The sequence below is a fragment of the Capsicum annuum genome, chromosome 6, assembly GCF_002878395.1.
Source record: "Capsicum annuum cultivar UCD-10X-F1 chromosome 6, UCD10Xv1.1, whole genome shotgun sequence".
Classification (NCBI taxonomy): Eukaryota; Viridiplantae; Streptophyta; class Magnoliopsida; order Solanales; family Solanaceae; genus Capsicum; species Capsicum annuum.
The window spans coordinates 8,832,258-8,852,619 of NC_061116.1; the positions used below are offsets into that span (position 1 = coordinate 8,832,258).

General features: G+C 35.9%; 1 protein-coding gene across 3 annotated transcripts; it reads right to left on the reverse strand.

Annotated features, from left to right (window-relative positions):
• Window positions 1–12,696: 12,696 nt before the first annotated feature.
• On the reverse strand, window positions 12,697–19,251 carry LOC107873553. 3 transcript variants are annotated; one of them, XR_007056389.1, is made up of 2 exons: window positions 16,710–19,251; window positions 12,697–13,062 (listed from the first exon to the last, which is right to left on the reverse strand). XR_007056389.1 is itself a non-coding variant. In XM_016720444.2 (2 exons), the coding sequence occupies exons 1-2, from the start codon at window positions 19,090–19,092 to the stop codon at window positions 13,052–13,054; spliced, it is 705 nt and encodes a 234-aa protein (XP_016575930.2). In that variant the 5' UTR covers window positions 19,093–19,165; the 3' UTR covers window positions 12,697–13,051. The 3 variants fall into 3 exon arrangements, 2 of the variants coding, with proteins under 2 accessions (XP_016575930.2, XP_016575931.2); XM_016720444.2 differs by having other exon boundaries at window positions 18,399–19,165; XM_016720445.2 differs by having other exon boundaries at window positions 18,469–19,163.
• Window positions 19,252–20,362: the final 1,111 nt, after the last annotated feature.

The window sequence follows — 20,362 nt, forward strand, 5'->3', positions numbered from 1 at the left end:
TTCATCTCAGTCCGATCGCCCGAATCAGCAGGGTGCCAATTCCAGCAATGCCCAAATAGACTCTATGTACTTCAGTCCTGATAGGATCAAGAAAGTCCTCCTGATGCAGCCACTGGTATGTTACGGATCCTTCATTTACATGTTCACACTTTTTCAGATTTAGGAGCTTCTTTTTCTTTTGTAACTCCTTGCATAGAAGTCAACTTTAAGGTCAGACCAAATATTAATAGGACCTTTTCCAGTATCCACCCTAGTGAGTCAGTCTAACTCAACCCGACAGTTATACAGTAACTATCCGGTTATGATATCTCAGAATTCTAGTCCTTCAAATTCTAGTAGCAATACTAGTATGTGTAGAAAGTCAATAAGGAAAGATGATTCCCGACCCATTTCTATCTCAATGTGAAGTTTTATACTTCAACCCTCCTGATACTTATGCATGCTTTACGTTTCAGTCCCATAGATACAGCTTATATCCACGCGCTCTTCATAGAATAAAGTATGTTTCAAGTTTCTCGTATGAGGAGTCTAAGTTAATCTAGTGTTGTAAATCATGTTCCACGAATTCAGCAATTTCAAACCTAGTTCATACAGCTCATGACTCATGCACTTATGTCATGCTTTACAGTATGCTTAGCCCACACGATTCATGACTTCACTCCTAGTGTTCAATCAAACTCAGATTATGTTATGTATACCCTCAGTTTAGATCCCTCGGTGAATTCATAGTGTTAATGTTCCATCCTGCAGGCCTCAGTTACAGCGTCAGTTTAGTAATCAATATTCAGTAAAGGACTCAGATAGTCCTGTAGAACCATGGCTTTCAGCTGTCATTTATTTAGCCATCAGAATTCAGTGCTCCCATGCCAGTCTAAACCTCAATTATAGAAAACCAAAATTTAGTCTCAGTTATAGTCTTAGTTACATTACAGTCTCAATTACCATCTTAACTATAATCTCGGTCCCAGTCCTAAGTCCAGTGGTTAGATAAGTAACTCAGTTAGTTTTAGAATTACCCAACCCTGGAATATAGCTATCAGTTACACAGATATTAGTATTTTAGTACCTCAGTTTACAGAATGCTCCTAAATCATATTAGACTTTTGGTCTTGCATTCCTAAGGTAATATAGTTTTCCCTCACTCATGCTTAGCTACCTCATGTTACCCTGTCAGTCATTACCTTTCATGCATAACACTCTATAGTGTCATTCCAGCTATCTCGAACTAAGTGTGGTTTAGTTTTACACGTCTAGTATTCAGCTATCCGTCATTCAGTTAATCAGATATGTATTCAAGCTCAGAGCCCATGTGAATATTTCTAATAGTTTTGGTTGCAGTGCGTAAGGTCAAGTCAGTATTCTTTGGAGGATATAGTGTCCCAAGGGGGAGATGCTCTATAACCCTCGAGCTATCGTGCCTTAGACCCTTCAATTTCTCTTCACATAACGAATCTAGTTTGGAGTAGTGGGTACCCATAGGTTGACTCTCTAGCTATAATCTCGATCGTATGCCATATACTTGAGGACTTAGTTTAGATCATGATATCCAGACTATGTATCATGTTTTAGAATCAGCCCAAGGTAACAGTTTTCCTTAAGTTCATTCAGCTTATGATTCAAATTTTAGTTACAAACTATGCTCAGTTTTTGTTACAAACTTGGTATCTTTACCCTTACATGTTCATGAGTCAGTTCAGTCATATATTCACACATTAGATATGCATGATCAGCTTATCAGTACTCTCATTCATGCAGTCATGCATCAGCTCAGTCATAAAATCATGCATCAGATATGCATGCTCAGTATGAATCTCAGTAATATCAGTCAGGTAGTCATGTTTCAGTTGTTCATGTTCACCTTATTTAAGAGAAAATGCAGGGTAGGAAGGAAAGTATGGTGAAATTGGATGATGAAATTGAAATGAAAAATAAAAAAACTGGATGAGCTGCGAATGTGAAAGTGTATCAAAAAATGAAAATCCATCTTGAAGTAAAATAAGAATGGTTAAAAGGACTGTAGCTGGTCACTTTGCTAGAGACTGCAACTAGCGAGCGTGGCCTCAATGAAGACCCATAAAATACAGGACCAAAACTCTAAGGAAGTAGTTTTGCGAGCACGGAAGGTGGTAAGATTATTGGTTAGAATTGAAATCTAAACCAACTAGTCCTGAATTAAATATACAGGATCAAGCCAAAGTGGCAATTTCTCAAGTTAAACTTCCATCCCATGCCTCTTGTTTATGGCTCTGTTCAGGTCAAAGGCAGTGGAAACAACAAGGCTTGGTATTTCTTCCCAACTTCAGACATTTTTGTTTCTACTGCCACCGACCTGATCATAGCCACAAACAGAAGGAATGGCATGCAAGTTTAACTTGAGAAATTGCCACCTTGTCTTGATCCAGTATTTTTAATTTAGGAGTAGTTGGTTCAGGTTTCAATTTTGACCAACAATCATATCAATTTCCTGTGCTCGCAAAACTTCTTCCTTAGAGTTCTGGTCCTACACTTTGTGAGAGTCTTCATTGAGGACACGCTCGCTAGTTGCATTCTCTAGCAAAGTATCCCACTCCAGTCCTATTGACCATTATTTTTTTTTCAACGACTGATGGATTTTTATATTTGAATACACTTCCACATTTGAAGCTCACCCAGTTTTTCCATTTCTCATGTCAATTTCATTGGCTAGCTTCGCTAGAATTTCCTAGTTTGCTCCCTTGTGTTTCCTCTTAAACAAGGTCTGAGATGATATATGGCCTTTTTCACCTCTCCATTTCTACACAGGTATTCTCCCAAGCACCTTCTGTTGTATAAAAGTCTCCTCCAGCAATCCATCCATATAAATTTGGAATAGGGGAATTCTATTGGTTCCATCGTTATTTGCTGCAGTGCGAGGCTTCGGAGGCCTTTCAAGAAGGCCATTGCACCATTAAAACCAGTCCAATCACTATTGGATATTTACACTGCCGCTAAAACTTAAACCCTTCCCTAATCTTGACACAAAAACATGAGCATATATCATCATTAAATTATAACAGGGTATCGACACTACCGTCTTGGAACCCTTCGGCCTTATCAGTTTGCACCTATCAAACTAAACTGTATAATGCAGGATCTTGTTTGAAGTATCGAGGTATAATCGGTAAAAAACTGCATTCACAAAATCATTGCACTTTATGTGTGTCTGTCGCGGTAGACTGATCAATAATACATAACTCTCACGCATAAAAGTGGATCCATTACACGCACCTTATTCTGCCTACCCCATCAAAGACACTACAGTGTTGTTTATTCATCTGAACATATGTGATGACTATTAAAAAAAGTGGTGTGAAGAGTCGTGACTTTTTTATCTTAACAAATTCAAAATAGTTGATTAATCAAAATCTCCATCTGTTGCAACTGATGAATCAGTTGTTGGAAGAAATCAAAACATCTCCTCCAATATATGATCCATTTGTCGCAATAGATAATCCATAAGTTGCAATAGATTATAAATCTATTATGACAGACCAGACATTGTTTATTCATCTGCACGCATGTGATGACTATTAAAAAAGATGTGGAGTCGTGACTTTTTATCTGACATATTTAAAATAGCTGATGAATCAAATTCTCTATCTGTTGAAACTGATGAATCAGCTATTAGAAGAAATCAAAACATCCCCAACATATGGTCCATCTACCACAACAGATAATTTATATGTTGTAATAGATAGTAAATCTATTGTGGTAGATGGATGGTCTATTGCAACAGCTCAATAATAACAGTTGTTATCAAGTCTTCTCAAAACCATTTTGAAAAGGTGAGAAGTATTAATGTAAATGAAAGAGTTGCGACTTTTCACAGAAAATAAAATGCCACCAGTTTGAATGTAATTAATATAATAGAGCTTAACAGAAGTGCCTTTTGTATTTACACATCCAGATTTAATACTCTATAAATAGGTACCTCCTTAATCTTCATTCTGCTAAACTTTATTTATTTCTTGCATTTTTTCTTTTTGTGTGACATCTTCAACAACGTCTCTTCAAAGAGCATATTCCTTTATCGTTGAGGTAAGTTTTTTTCGGTGTAAATCTACCAATTTGTAGTATACATTGTATTATATTTGGACTCTTTTCTTTATATTTGTCAATTCATACGTGTTCTAGAATGGATGATCTTGTTTGGGACATTGCTATTCTACGCGACACAGTGCGGGATCTTCAGAGGCAGGTTAATGGCCTACAGAAGAAGTTGGTCGCGGTGAGAGCGACGATGTTCAGAGAGATGCAGAGGCTGATGAGGACCCTACTGCTGCGAGTTAATTAGTCGGCTATCATTAATGATGATGATAATAATAATAATAATTAGAATGTGTTTTTTCTTTTAGCGTATGTATTTTAATTTTTCTATATTGGATCTATACCTAATGTATTTTATTTTTCGTTTAATGAAAAATTTATTTTTAGTCGATTTTGGCTTTTTAATTCTTATTTATTTTTCATTCTGTCTATTTCTTCTTCTAAATATTTTACATGTTAACATGTCGACGGATGGAGGTTAGGAGCAATTTTGAATCCAGTACCAATAGCAATTTTGGCTTTTGAGTTCTTTCAACAGATAGACCGTGTGTTAGAACAGATTGGTCATTGGTTGGGTTTCTGTCAACGGATTATCCATCTATTCCGATAGATTTATCATTTGTTGGAGGAAAATATTCCAGTTTTATGGAACTATGTTGTGTTCTTCCAGCTAATGTCTATCTATTGCCATAGATGGGAAATCTGTTGAAAATACTTGTGGTATGTGAGTTGTTTAACAGTTCATGTTTTGCCTCTTTTTATTGATGCATAAGTTATTGAAAAGATATTTTATATATAATAAATGATAACATTACATTCACAACAATGAGTTAAATGTATAAAAGTCCACAACAAACAACTATACAAGTTTCTGAAATTACAATGATCATGGTGGATTACGATCCGGACATGTAGTTTTTTTGTGGCCAGTGCTCTTACATACGGAGCACTTGTTTCTTCTTGATGAAAATAATTTTTCAACTCCACGCCTCCTCTTATATGAATTTCTTCCAGATTTGATAATGCTTGGGTCAATAAATAGAGGAGCTATTAATCTCCCCATAAGCTCTGCAGGAACAACCCAAGATTCTTCGGGAGGCACTGGAGTAATATGCCCACTATATGTCATTTCATATTTTTTCACCGAATAATATTGAGAGGAGTGCTCATAAACTTCAGCTCCATATTTATGACCATATTAAGCTCGAAGCACTGACATAGCATGTGGACAAGGTATTTTGTCCAAGTCAAAAACTCTGCACGTACAAGATCTTATTTGAAGATCGACTGTGGCAACATCACCATGACCTGTGATACTGAATTTGTAATCTGCTATTTTATAAGGTAATAACCTATTCCCCAAACTGACATTCGTTGATATTTTTTTTCGATTTCGAGAACAAATCGGGTTCTTTTTTTTTGGCACTAGAATTGCACACGCCTTTCATTAAAAAATTCGTCATACTTCTGGCTTATTTTTTCAAACATAGCCTTGATGGGAAATTCTCTTTCATCGCCAAACAATGAATTCACTAATTCAACTATGTTTGATATCATAGTATTGTATCTATACAAAAGAATCACTTAGTATGCCATCACACTAAACTTGTAACTCAAACAAGACATTAAAATCGATAAGAATATAGCTATTTGCCAGACAGAATGCCCGGGTCCATCTCTCAAAACCGACATGTATGATAAATTCTGCTACTTTGGGATCACATCCGTTATTTGATTGAAATGGTCTAAAAACTCCTCTCTACTATATGCTTTAGCTGCTCTATAAAAAGGGTCACAACCCTTTCGTTGTGATAGTTGGTCCGAATGTTCTCTCCAAAATGTCTGATGCAATAATCAAAGTAAGTTGAAGTGAAGAAATGAGAACCCATCTTTGGAATACTTGGATGCCTATCCGATACAAAACACAACTCTTCAGTATATTCGACGCAGCTTCAAACAATTGTTCAAAGAAATAAATAAGAGGCATCACATTCCTTATTCGCTACACAAAAAGCGATAGAAAAAATGTGATTCTCTGTATCCTGCGCCACCGCCGCTAGCAGAACTCCATTATACCTGCTCCTCAAGAAGGTACTGTCGATAGCTATGCCTTTTCTCAAATGTTGAAACCCTTGAATCCAAGAACCATAGGATACAAAAAAGTACTTGAACCTTTCATTTTCATCAAGATGCAATGCCATCTTACTTTCGAGATTTGTGGACTCAATCATGTAACAGTAGGCATCAAGGACTGCATACCCATGCTCGAGTATCCCCTTAACCAAGTCCTTGGCAATCCCCATGGCTATATATATCTTCCAATAACTTACCAGGACATCCAATTCCATAAAGAGTTGATTGGCCATAACCGTTGTTGAAGTGCCTTTGCCATCGAGGAAACTACTCCTAAAATATTCATCGAGGACCTTTGCCGTGGCGTGAGAGCCCGAGATGTTCTCCGAACCACATATTAATGCTTTTTATGTTTATGAATGACAAATCTGTCAGAACTGACGTACGTCACCGCTATTAACTACCACTTGCATTTTGAATTAGCACATTTGAAGCAAAAGACACTGCTCGAATTAATCACCTTCTTTATTGTGAAATCTTTTTTCAAGCAAGAAATAAACAAAGTGGTAGATAGTTCATTCTTGTCTTTGAATAACATTTCAATAAAAAAACCGTTCCCATCGTCTTAAAGACTTTCAAACTGTGTCGATTGAGAAAAACTGCACATCGTATTGGTCGCATCAACGGACGTAGGTGTTTGATCATCATCTGGACTATTCATGTCTAGATCATCCAACCTATCATCAAAGATGTCTTGTTATTCTTCTTCTTCTATGTTCTGGTTCTCAATCTCTCTCATCTTTTCAACCATGTACACCCTTAACACCAGCCTGGATGAATCACTAAGATAAGCACGTAACCGAACCTGATCGGAGATCTTGAAAGGCAGTACCCTCTAATTTTCAAAGGAGCTGTGCACGTAGCTGATGGCGAGTTCTTCCGATTGATAATTCAGTCCACAATAACTGATGATTAAGTTCACAAAATCATCATACGAAATATCACTTTGGACTGTCATAGCTTTCGTCTTTCGCATTTCACCCTCATTCCAATGCCATACATATCGATTGCTCTTCTCGATCCATTGACGATGACAATCCACCCCTATTGTTATTGATCCCTCCATTAGTGGTACCTAAATAAAGTCATTTGTTAAAAAAAGTTAATAGTGATTTCATAGTGCCGTAATTGAATCCCAACTGATGTATAATCAGTCACAACAGGTTACTTACCTGTTGGGATTCATGTTACGCTCCTGAAGCTGATTTTAACAAATGAGTATCTGTTGTTACAGGTGATTTCAACAGACTATATATCTGTTGGGATTGATGTTACAGTATTGAGGCACCTTTGAAGTTGATTCCAATAGATGAGTGACATGCTCCAACAGATAATTAATCTACTGCGACAGATGACTTACCTATTGCAACAGACTACGATCTATTAGAATCGAGGTCAGCTTTAATCATAATAGGTTACTAATATATTGCAACAGATATTTACCGTCTATTGGAATTAAGTTCAGATTCTGTTGCAACAGGTTAATAATTTGTTGTAATAGATATTTACCCTATTATAACAAACGACACATCTGTTGGAATTGAGTTTAGGTTCTGTTGCAATAGGTTAATAATCTGTTACAACAGATATTTATCATATTGCACCAGATAACTAATCTTTTTAAACAGATAAATCATCTGTTGCAACAGATGACCCATCTATTCGATTCATGTTATAGCTTATAGAACCATAAACATCAATCTAACATACCAGTCTTCCGTTGAAGCAAATATCTCATCTATTGCAACAGATGATTTATTTGTTTAAACAGATGGATCTTATATTGGATTCATGATTGGGTTCTATCCATTGTTCGAAAAATAGCACAATAGCAGTTACCCAGATGAAAAATTCCACTAAAAATCATAATTTGACTTACCAAAGTCTCCTATGAAGTAATGCCAAAGTGGAAGTGATATACGAAACAAAATTTGACCTAAGAAATCAGTCAAATAGCAACAGTAGCGGTAACAACAACAACGACAATGGTCAAGAAGAAGATGAAGATGATAATGAAGCAGAAGATGATGATAATGAAGCAGAAGATGATGAATAAAGAAGCAGCAACAATGAACAACAAAAATCGCTAAGAGAGAGAAAAAAATAATAGATGAGAAGAGAGAGAAAGATGTCTTTTTTTCCTCCGTTTTTCATTATACTAGGTAAACATTTCGATCAAAGTGTAAATTTAAAAACTTGTAGGCTATTCTCAAACTTATCAAACTTTCTTAATCCATAATAAAGTAATTGTCACCTCCACTCAATTATTAAGACTTGTGTCACCTACACCTCATTTTAAAACTATTTTGTCACCTACAGCCCAAACCCCCAATCTACTACACCCTAAAATCATTTATTTTCTTTCAAACATTTGAACAAACACCTCATATATTTTAAGAATAAGTACTCTTTGAGAAAAATAATCACTTTTGTTATCCAAAAACTTGATCAATCATAGCACTAGAAATGGAGATTTTTTAAAAAAAATAATAATAATAATTAATGTACGCACCTATATTATTTGATGACATTCCATACGTATTTATACATGTGAATTTTACTTTTGTGAAGTTGTTATTCAGCTCATTGACTTCTCATTGAATAGTTGAACTGCCTCTACTATCAAAACAAATAGTCATATTGGCAATGCTAATTAATCATGCAATAAAAAGGAAAGCAAAGATTATGCTATAATTTCAAAAGAAAAATCTCAAAAAGACATTTGAGAGTAGAGTCAAAAAGGGTTGTCCGGTGCACTAAAGTTTCCGCCACGCGCTGGGTTCAGAAAAAGGATCCACTACAAGGGTGTATTGTACGCAACCTTACCTTGCATTTCTGCTGGAGGCTATTTCCAACATTTGAAAGTACAGTCACTGCAAAAACCGACCTCATGAGGCCGGTCTGGTAGTAATTGCCTCTGAGCTATGTGAAGTGGATGCTGAGAAAAGGTCAATTTTCCCCTGAACTATGTGAAAATTTTAAAATTTATCATCCGTTTTAAAAAATTAATCCTTAACGGTGTGACATGTAGCATCAACGGGTGCTAAGTTTCCCACATGTTTCAAAAACAAGACCAAATTTATTCCATTTCACATAGTTAAGAGGCAAATTTGACCCCTACTAGTAACAGTGAGGGTATATTTGCCACCTACTATTGAATAAATCTATTTCATTTCACATCGTTCATGGGAAAATCTAACCCAAACTCTGCAAATTAATTTGCAAGTCAATTGGAAATTAAAGTTAATTTTAAACCTTTAGTTGTCGAGCATGTATCAACAATGTTGCATATTGACTTGGTTTATAGAGTCGATTTGTTGGGTAATGTTTGGGCGAAAAGTAGTTGTTGAGGTAGTCATTGCTACCTATTCCAACAATGCACAAGCATTTGTTCAAGTGAGCGTTGGTTGCAATAGGCAAATTCGGGGATTTGAATCCACAACCAAGAGGTCAGTAAAATTTTTACAAGCTCATCTACTTTATTAGACCAACAATACACTTTATTTATGGGTTCCCAACTTATAATTCTAATATATTTACTAGATTTCTCTGTATAACTATTAATTGCACACAAAAGTTACTGGGTTCCCGGAAACCCCCACCTGGCACCCTAAATCCGCCCCTAATTGAAACTTTATTTCCAACTAAATCCATAATGTGTGAAATTGTTTCTTTATGGTTTTGAAGTTGCCAATCCAAATAAATTGGAGTTCCCTGGATAGTAATTTATCGAACTTTGTCTGTTAGATTTGACGAAAATTGGAAATGAAAAAACTAATTAGCAATAAATACTAAGAACATTTCGTTAAATTCTAAAATATGCAACACATGCAAAATTCTCTCTCTGCTTTCACAATATGGCTTCCAACTGGCATAATTTAATAGGATTATAATATTCACTTCACCATACGTATATAATTATCATATTTACATCTATTAAGAACCTACATTTTCCAACTTAAATATGATAATTATGTATGTATGATTAATTCAGAAGAAATTTATCGCGACTCTGATATAATGCAAAATTTTCTATCTTTGTATTCACAATATAACCTCCTTAAGCTAACCTGACATAATTTAATAGGATTATTATATTCACTTCACCATACGTACATAATTATCATATTTACATCTATTAAAAATCTATATTATCCAATTTAAAGCTTAAAAATATATAAGTATTATTATATATCTCTAGTCAGCAGAGGCGAACCCAAGATGTGAAGATAGCGGGTGCACCATTATCTTTAATTAAGTCATGTCAATTATCAATTACCTAATTCGACATACAATTTTTTAAAATCTAAAAATTACAAAAAATTTATTAGCAAAGTATAAATTTTAAAATGATCAAATATCACTAATTTAGAGCTAATATAACAAAAGTAGATCATCCTTTCATATTAGACATCGACGCATTTTCATATTCTAAAAACGGTCATTGATTGCATCGTTGCGTATACTTACAAATACATCCTTCTTTCTCAATGTAACAAATTAAACAATCACTTAAAACCTAGATTCGGTTAACAAGGCACTTGTTGAATATAGTGTCTTCTCACTTGATCTTGTATCGTAGAGTCATATTCATGAATTGATTTTCTTTCTTCAGGATCGGAATTTAAGTGAATTCACATCAAATTATTTATAAGACGCGGAGAATTGTCTTTAAAACTAGAAGTTGGTTGAAGAGAATAATATCTACTAATTTCAATTCACAAAAATCAATAACAAATTCCTACAAAATAAAATTTTCATAAAAAATATAAGTAAACATAACATTACTAATAGGGGAATCACACCCCTCCTTCCATAGGTTGCAATTAAACTTTTGAAAAAATATTAATACTTTAAATTGAGAAATAAAAAATACCTTATTTTATCTATTGCTAGTTCAACTAAAAAGCATGTTAATATTCATGAGCATCCAATTTTTATTCAGTAATACAAAAACAAAATAGACGATTCATAAGAAAAAAATTAACTAATAGTAAAGAATTTACGATATGTTATTGTTAATAGCCACAAAATTATGAAGAATAAAGGTAATGTAGGGATGGAACTTGGAAGAAAGAAAGGAAAATTTGTTTGAAGGGACTTTTGGGCTTGGAAAAAATATTTTAGGGATTTGGGGGGGGGGGGGGGGGGGGGGGGGGGAATACTTCAATACCAAACTCTTGGCAGCTTAGGGATTGGGGAATTGTGTGTTAAAATTTATTTTAAATTGAGGTGGGGCCAGATAAGGTGGAACAATTAAAGGGTTAAAAAACATAGCTCTCCGGCCCCCGCCAGGAATCGAACTCGCAATGTTGGGTTCCAAATAGTGCTCAACTTTGAGTCTTGGACCAATCCACCCAAACAAAATTTGTTGTTGGGGGTGCACTATTTAATATATTAACTTTATATTAGGGTATCTATACCTATATCTATATATATAATTTTTTACGAAGTTACCGGGTGCACATGCACCCTCAAGGTGCCACGTGGGTCGCCTCCGCTAATCAGGGATGACTCAAGGGTAAGACTAGTAAAGCGTTTGTTGTAGCCCCCAAAAAAATTTAAAAAAAAAAATTATGACTTAAAATTCACTTAAATTAATATTGAAGATTATAAATTATGTACAAAGTTTGTATTTTTTTGTTTAAAACAAAAGAACGAAAAACTATCCATTTTTTGTCAAAAATATTTTAGAACTTTGAATTAAACAATTCAAAATTTCATATTAATAAATAAAATTTTACAACAATATCCAAGTTAATATATTGCATACAAATGGCTAATATCTTTGTTAAGTAGAATTAATTCTTACTTTTATAAATAATTATGCTGCTATATATGAACTTAAGTCTTAGGAACGAAAAAATGAAATTTCAAATTATTATTTTTATATGTATATTTATTTAAGGCCTCTTATTAAAATTTGACTTTAAGCCACTAATTTTATTAAGATGCCCTTGTCTCTAGCTCATTTAAATATAACGAGATAAAATGTTAGTCCGAAAATATGTTAGCCCGAAAATAACAGTTTCTATTTTTTATAGTAAACGAAATAACTGAATATTTTCAATGCGAGATAGCTTAATTTGATGGTTAAAAATTATATATATAACTTTTTGAAATGATACCCGATTAATTGAGTAACCATCAAAAATCAAACTATAAAACTATACTTTCTGTCCCGTTACGAATTCGTAGAACTTCATGTCTCGTTATGAATTCGTGCGGAACCAGAAGCATAATTTACACCTTGCAAAATCACTACAAGAAAGAATTGTTGTAAAAAATATATTTGACAACAATAAAAAAGTTGTTTTACATTGGGACAATTACAGCTGTGGTGAAAAATTTCTCAACGAAATAAAAAAATTGTTGCCAAAAACTAACTTAATTGCCATAAAAAATATCATTGCAATAAATTATATTTTGTTGGTAAAAAATCTGTATAGTTGTGACTCAATAAATCATTTGACAACAAAATATTATCGTTGAGAAATATTTTTTTTTCAACAGAACTATTGTTTCCTTTTTATTATAGAAGATGGCAGTTGGATTAGAAATAAATAAAGGAGCACAGTACTAGCATATTACATTTTTCCAGTTGATCAACCAGGGTTGGTTTGAAAAATTCTATAACTGCGGTCTAGGCTATCCCCAGAACTAGATCTTACACTGCGTTGAAATGTAGTTCCTATCGTGTCTTCCCATAAAGCATTTCAAGCACACACTGGAGGAATTTCCAAAAGTCTTGCTTTTTCAAAAAGTGTTGAGTTTGCTTCCATCTTCGCTAACCAATCCGCCACCATATTTTCTTTCCTTTAGCTATTGCATATAACTGGATTCCCCAACGTGCTTAACCTGGACCTGCAATCATCAAGTATACCATCATAGAGAGCATGATTTCGTTTAAACATGGTAATAATTTTTTGAGAATCAGTGTTAATCTCCACAAGTGTGAGGTGGTGTTCTTCGATGATTTTTAGGCCTTTGTGCAACACTAGCAACTCCATTTGGTTGTTAGTTGCATGAAGGAAGCTTTTTGTGAAACCTAGGATCCAATCGCCATTGTGGTTACGGATCACACCTCTAATGCCCCCTCTTCCAGGATTGCCCAGGCATGACCCATCAATGTTAAGCTTAAGGGTACCTCTATTAGGAGGGTTTTATTTGACGTTGGTCGTGGTGATGGTCTTAGGTATTGTGCTATTGGAGTGAATGTGAGAGAACTCAACGGCTTGAGAATAAGCTTGATTAAAAAAAGCGAAGGCCATCCTTCTGGAAAAAGTATTGTCGTTCCTGTTAGTCCAAATTGTCCATAAACAGTATAAAAGGATTTCAGACCAAAGCAGGAGGTTGTTATACTTATGGTTTCTCGTGTTTTTCCAAGCATCGAAGCAGTTCGAAGAAGAGAAGTGAGTTAGATTTAATTTGTAGGGCTGACTGGCTTTGTCAATGAGGTCCTTCCACATCTGTTTAGCATTGGGGCATTGAAAGAAGAGATGGTTAGAATCCTCTTCCTGAGTAATGCATCTTTTGCAAAACTGACTGGGTGGGAGGCCCATTTTTGAGAGATAAGAGTTGGAAGGCAACTTATTATGCACTAGTTTCCACAAGAAGAATTTTATTTTATTGGGCACATGAAGCTTCCAAAGCCAAGACCAAGTATTTCCAAGGTATTAGGGTATTTTCCTCGACTAGAAGGCTAAGTAACTATAGGCATTGGCATAAGAGAATTTTACATTACCAGTAAGCCTCTAGATGAGGGTGTCATATTGTTTCATGGTATTAGGAAAGAAGGTACTGATAATATGGTGTTTGATTTCTGAAAGAAGAGGGATAGAGAGGTTGTCAAAATCCCAGGTATTGTTAACCCACACATCAGCTAGCTTAATGTTTTCCTCAGCTTTATGAAGAGGACCATGAATAGAACTCCTAGGGGAGGGGGTTGTTTGGGATCCACCTGTCTAGACAGAACCTAGCATGGTGTCCATCCCTGATACACCAAGTACTCGCTTCAGTGCATGCTAGACAATCCTTGGCTAGGCTTTTCCAGGTTCTTGAACCAATTTTGGATTGAATCACTCCTTTGGTGTTGTACTTTCCATTCAAAACCTGGGTCCAAAGACTGTTGTGGTTCTCCTTAAATCTCCAGGCTAGACTCATGAGCATAGCCTTGTTCTTAAGTCTAGTATTTTGGATACCTAGCTTCCCTACATTCTTAGGTCTGGTTACAGTGTCCTATGAGATGAGGTGCATTCTTCTTTTTCAGTGGTAGAGCCCCAGATAAAGTCTCTAATAATCTTGTCAATAAACTTAATAATTTTCCTAGGGAGCTTAATGAATTGCATGACATGTTTAGGGATAATACCTAGAGAAGCCTTAGCTAAAATAGTTCTACGAGCTATGTTAAGAAAAGTAGTTTTCCAACCACTTAGCTTGTTCCTAAGATTATCCAGAATGAAGTGGTAGTCACTAATGAGGAGTTTTTTGTGAAATATGGGGAAGACTAGGTACTTTTCAATGTCATCATTGGCCTTGATCTTGAGAGAGTGAGCAAGAAGTTATCTCTCCTCATTCTTGCAGTTGTGAGAAAAAATAACTTTGGATTTGCAGATATTTACCTTTTGCCCAGAATGCTGGCTGAAACTGTTGAGAGTTTTCATGATAGTAGTACAGTTTTTTTTGTCTACCGTAGCAAAGAGAGTAAGATTATCTACAAAGAAAAGATGGGAGATTCTAGGGCCTCTCTTGCTGATAGATATGGGGTCCAAACTGAGGATGTCAACTTTATAGTCAATCTTTCTAGAAAGCAGTTCCATTCACATGATGAATAGATAGGGGGGAAAGAGGGTCGCTCTGTCTAATCTCTCTAGTAGGCTTAAAGAAGTTTTTCCTCCTCCCATTGATAAGAATAGAAATTCTAGAGGTTGAGATACATGACATAATAATCCTAATGAGATTAGCAGGAATACTGAAAAAGTGGAGAACTTACCTAATGAAGGACCATTCCAATCTATCAAAGGTTTTTTCTAGGTCAATTCTTAGAATCATGCTAGCCTTTTTCCCTTTTATTTTGGCAAAGTGGGAGATGTATTCCTGGATAATGATGGCATTGTCAGCTGCTTTTCTGTTAGCTAGGAAACTAGATTGACTATGGCTAATCAGGTTTGGAAGATGGTGTGTCAACTTATTAGCTATGATTTTGGTAATGATCTTGTACTGAGTATTGCAAAAATCAATGGGTCTGAAGTTCTTCTAATTTATAGCATTCTTACACTTAGGGCTTAGGTATAGGTAAATGGTGTTCACCTCTTCCCCTATAGTACAATTGGAGAAGGTATCAGTGCAAAACTTGACAATTGAAGGGCCTGTGATATCCCAGTATTTTTTATAGAGGAAAAGATAGATACCATCAGATTCAGGAGCTTTATCAGGTTTAAAGGTAAAAACAACAAACTTAATATCCTTAAGATCAGGAATGATTACCAGACTAGAATGGTCATCATTGGTAATAGAACCTTTGGAGAAGGGATTATTTTGGAAGGCCAGAGGAGAAGCATGATGGTCAGTAGAGTAGAGAGTGTAGTAGAACTGTTAGATGAAAGGTTGGATGTCTTCCTGGGAGTAGCTCTAGTTTCCTAAATCATCTTTAAGAGAATTGATTTTATTTCCCCTTCTCCTATTCATGGTAGTGGTGTGGAAGAATCTGGTGTTACAATCCCTTTCTGCAAGCCAACTTATTATAGATTTAAGTCTCCAGAACTCCTGCTCTTGTTGCAGGATGGAGCTATAGTCCCTAGTCAAACTGACCTTAAGGTCATGAAAAAATTGGCTGTGAGGGTAAGCTTTAGATCTCTGGATACCATCAATCCTATCCAGAATATTCTTTTTCCTGTGAAAGATATTACCGAAGATATCCCTATTCCAAGTGGTTATATGGGCTTGGAAGTGCGCTAAAGCTTCAGTAAGGTCAGTGGTAGTGTCGAAAGATTGCCTAACCATTTGGGATAAAGAAGGGTGGAAACACCATATGGTTTCCATTCTGAATGATTTAGAAGTGATGAAGTGGTGTAGTTTAAGGCATAAGAGCAAAGGGGGATGATCAAAGTGGGTTTTAGGGAGATGGGTTACAGAAGCTTCAGGAAAAAAATTGAGCCAAGCCTCATTAGATAAGCATCTATCAAGTCTTTCTAGGATAAAGGAACTCCTATTCCTATATCTCTTATTAGTCAATGTATATTTTCTTTCTCTGAATCCTAGATCAATGAGCCCATTATGGTTGATGCAATCCCAGAAATAAAAAGCCCTATTAATGTTAATACTATTTCCTCTAATTTTGTTAGAGGAAGAAATTATCTCATTGAAATCCCCTCCCCCCAACCAGGCTTTCTCAGCATTATTCTTAATCAAATCAGCAAAGGTAGCCAGCTGATTCCATAAACTTTTTCTATCTTGAAAGATGTTACTAGCATAGATCCACTGAAGTACCAATAAGAAGAAGGATTACAAACCTGGACAGTGACATAAATGCCTTGAGAGGATATATTGATATTGCTGATGCTGAGATTGTCTTCATTCCATATGATGACAAGCCTCCCGATCTTCTAACCGCAGGGTATTGACTCTTTTTGGAGTAACCCAAATCTTCAGCAAGGCTGTTGTGATCCCACATCCTGGTTTCAAGAAGAGCCAGGATGGTAGGTTTATGTATCTCTATCATGGCTTTACAATGCCTCCTAAAATCGATATTGTTGGCCCATCTAGTGTTCCAGATGATGCAATTCATAATTGGCATGGTTGGTGTGTCCCAGTCTGTAGCATCCATTAGGATTTCTTTGCCCTTCCCAGTGTGGAGTTTGTCCTCTTTCTCTTCTTGGATAGTGGGGATATCTTGGTCTTGTAATAGATGCCTATTGCAGGGCTTGGGGGAACTATCTCTAGGTCTAGCATAATGGTTTCCTTGGGTATAAGAAGAATGGCTATTTCTCTTGTTACCCCCTCGAATGTGAGATGGACTGGCCTTCCTAGAGTTATGGCTTTGGTTCTTGGAACCTTTAGTGATGTCAGGATTCTTTGTAGGTCCTCGTTCCCTTCTCTCAGTACCTCTAAGGTTTTTTCCCTTTTTATTAGTTCCCTATTCAAGACTACTTTCAGAAGTGGTGTTGTAGGTATTGGGTTGGTCAGGTGCTCCCAGAGATGTTCACAAAAAGAGGGCCCTGTTCCAGTAGTTCCCTTCTCTTAGGAGGGAAGAAGAGAAGTTATTGACTTATTGCTATCATTTCAATAAGTCCGAAGTCGAGGGGACTGGGTTGGTTGGTTGGTCAGGTTCATAAGGGCTGACATCCATATGTTTTGACCATATGATCTCAGTCCCTGATTTATACACTTCGTGATTATTTGGGCAAGGTAATGCGGGTTGTGGATGATTATCTTGATATGCCTCCCTTTCCAGGTTAGCTGTAGAGGCACCTCCAGTTCTAGCAGACCCATCTCTAACCATGATATTGGAAGATGGTCCAATGAAAGTGGTGGTGTAGTGAAGGTGATGGGAATTGGATTGATGTTCTGGGGAGGGTTTTATGGCATCCCCATGTCCTTGGCTACTGAGCTCGGAGTGATGGATATCAGGATTGTTACTATTAGAGGGAAGTTGGGTCTCAGAGTCATTGGAGAAAGTGTTAGAAAGGTTATTCACTTGAGTATCCCCTTCCTCCATCATTTTAATATCCTTCACTTGATAGTTAGCAGGGATATTTTATATTGGGTTAGGAGTTTGAAGAGTGGTATTGGCTGAAGAAGGAGGGTCCAAATTTTGAGGTGTAGAGACTTTTTTAGTCCCTGATACGACCTTTGTGTTGGGATTAGCATTAGCCTCATTCTTTATTCCTAATAAACATCGATCTAAAGTTTGTTTGGACTGGATAGCAGCGTTAACCCGGTCACCCTTAGAATGGGCCTTAGAGTTAGGCTTTAGAGGGCCAATTGCTGAGTTCTTCCCTTTGTTGGGCTGCATGTTAGGTGTCCCATTGGGTGACGACTCACGCGTCTTAGTCCATTGAGAATAGCGGCCCAACTGATAACTGGGCTGGCCCTGATCTGAAGCAAGCGTCCTTGAGGTAACTTGCCTTTACCGTCGCCATTGGTTTCTGAGGGTGAAGCGGCGGTTCCGATCTGGGACTTTGGTTGGATAGGAAACTTACCTGGGTTTTCCATGTTTGTGTGAATTCCCCTGGTGTTCTCCTTTCTTCCTTTCCCGCATTTGAAACTTACCGTCTGCCATTCCTGGGCTGGTTTCGTCAGTGATGTATGTTGTTTTGCCGATGCCGAAGGATTGGTCGTGATTGCTGGTGATGGTCGAATTTTGCATACACTAGCGGTATGCCCAAGGCATCTGCAAACTTTGCAGAGAAAGGCCTCGCCCTCATATTGGATCTGCTGTGTATTGCTTCCTATCATGACAGAGGTCATTAGAGTTGCCTTAACGAAGGTTTCTAGCATCCTTCCTATGCGCTCCAGGATACCCACATCATAAAATTCCGTAGGCATCTGGGGTAATCTGATCCAAATTGGTGCTCTGAATCTGATCCATAGGCCAGTCAATTTTGTTTTTAGGTATTGATGGTTAAATCTTCTTCCCACCGCCCTTATTATGTGTATAAAATGCCATGGCCCGTAGATCCTTTGCCAGTCCTCCATGGAGAGTGAGATGAAGCCTTTTGTCATCGTTGGTTCTTCCTGTTGAGCACTAGTATGGCATTGAAAGGAGTAATCAGATGAAATAGTGGTGTTTCCCCTTACCAAATCCCTGTAGGAACTCTTATTGTTGTTGTCGATTGCCATTTGGCTTGTCTTTTTATCTGGTGGGGTAAGTTTGAACTGAGAATCCTCATTCATTGAGCGTTAATTTCCTTAGAGAGAAGGTGGACCCTCTCTCTCTAAAGATTTTTTGCAAACAAATGTGAGCATATGCAAAAAAAATAGTATTATTGTTTCCATTAATTTGTTGGTTTGTTAATTACTTTTACATTTAGTAATATTTTAAGTTGTTAATTGCTAAATTTTGTTCCTATTAAATAATTCAATGAACTCTTATGAAATTCGTAAATTTAAAATGCACACAATGTTAAATGCAAAGAAATTAACATATCATACACATGCAAAGATAAATATACAACTTCATAAGTAAGCAGAAAAAAGACGAACCAAGAATATCAGCCATATTACGTGCATTTGTGAATCGTCCAGTAGGTCATTTGGAAAATCAATGCCATAAGTTGGATAATTAGCTTTTGCTGTTGTATTTAGGTTATTATTATTGCCATTATCAAGTAGTGAATCTCCAAAAATGAAATAACAAGGCACTTTTGGTTCAGCCTGAACTAATTTTGTCAAGTTCACAATCATCAATATTGTAGTGATTGTTATAAATTTTATTATAAATAATTTTAGGGAAAGAATAAGACAAATTAAATGATCAAAAGTGATTGATTAAAATTATTTTTGTAGAGATGGAGACATTAATGTTGTTCCTTTAATTGCGGTTGGATATAGGTTATGAAGGATTAAGTAGCTTCAAAAAAAAGCAAATTCATACAATATCTTAGAGCATATGGTTATTAGTAACATAAATTAGAGGTAAAACATGAAAATAACTAAAAATAATAGAGCAAACAACATAAATCCTGATAGTTTGGAGCCTAATTACAAAAAATTTTGATATTATACATAATTACTAAAAAATCTCGATCTTAAATCTGTCGAGATACATAATTAGCTCGCGATTCATTCAACGAAGATACAATTTTTTTTCTCTGTAAAGATATATAAGTAGCTCTCGATACATTTTTTTTTACGATTTTGGGTATGTCGTGATACCTAATACATCCAATAAAGATACTTTTTTTCTTTTAAAGATACATAATTAGCTCCCGGTACATTTTTTCCTATTTTGGGTTTGACGAGTTACATAATTAGCTCCCGATGTATACAACGAAGATATATAATTAATTGTAATTTTGATAAATGGAGATTTAATTAAGGTATATGTTTATGTTGTTTTTTCTGGAATATGACCTATAGAATTAAGATACAAGGAAAACACACATTATCCCCCACTTATTTTCTAAGAATAAAGAGAGTATGGAATAATAGAAAATAAGAACTT

Coding starts and splice junctions, on each gene's coding strand:
- LOC107873553 (XM_016720444.2), bottom strand. CDS start 19,092: ATGAATGAGGATTCTCAGTTCAAACTTACCCCACCAGATAAAAAGACA.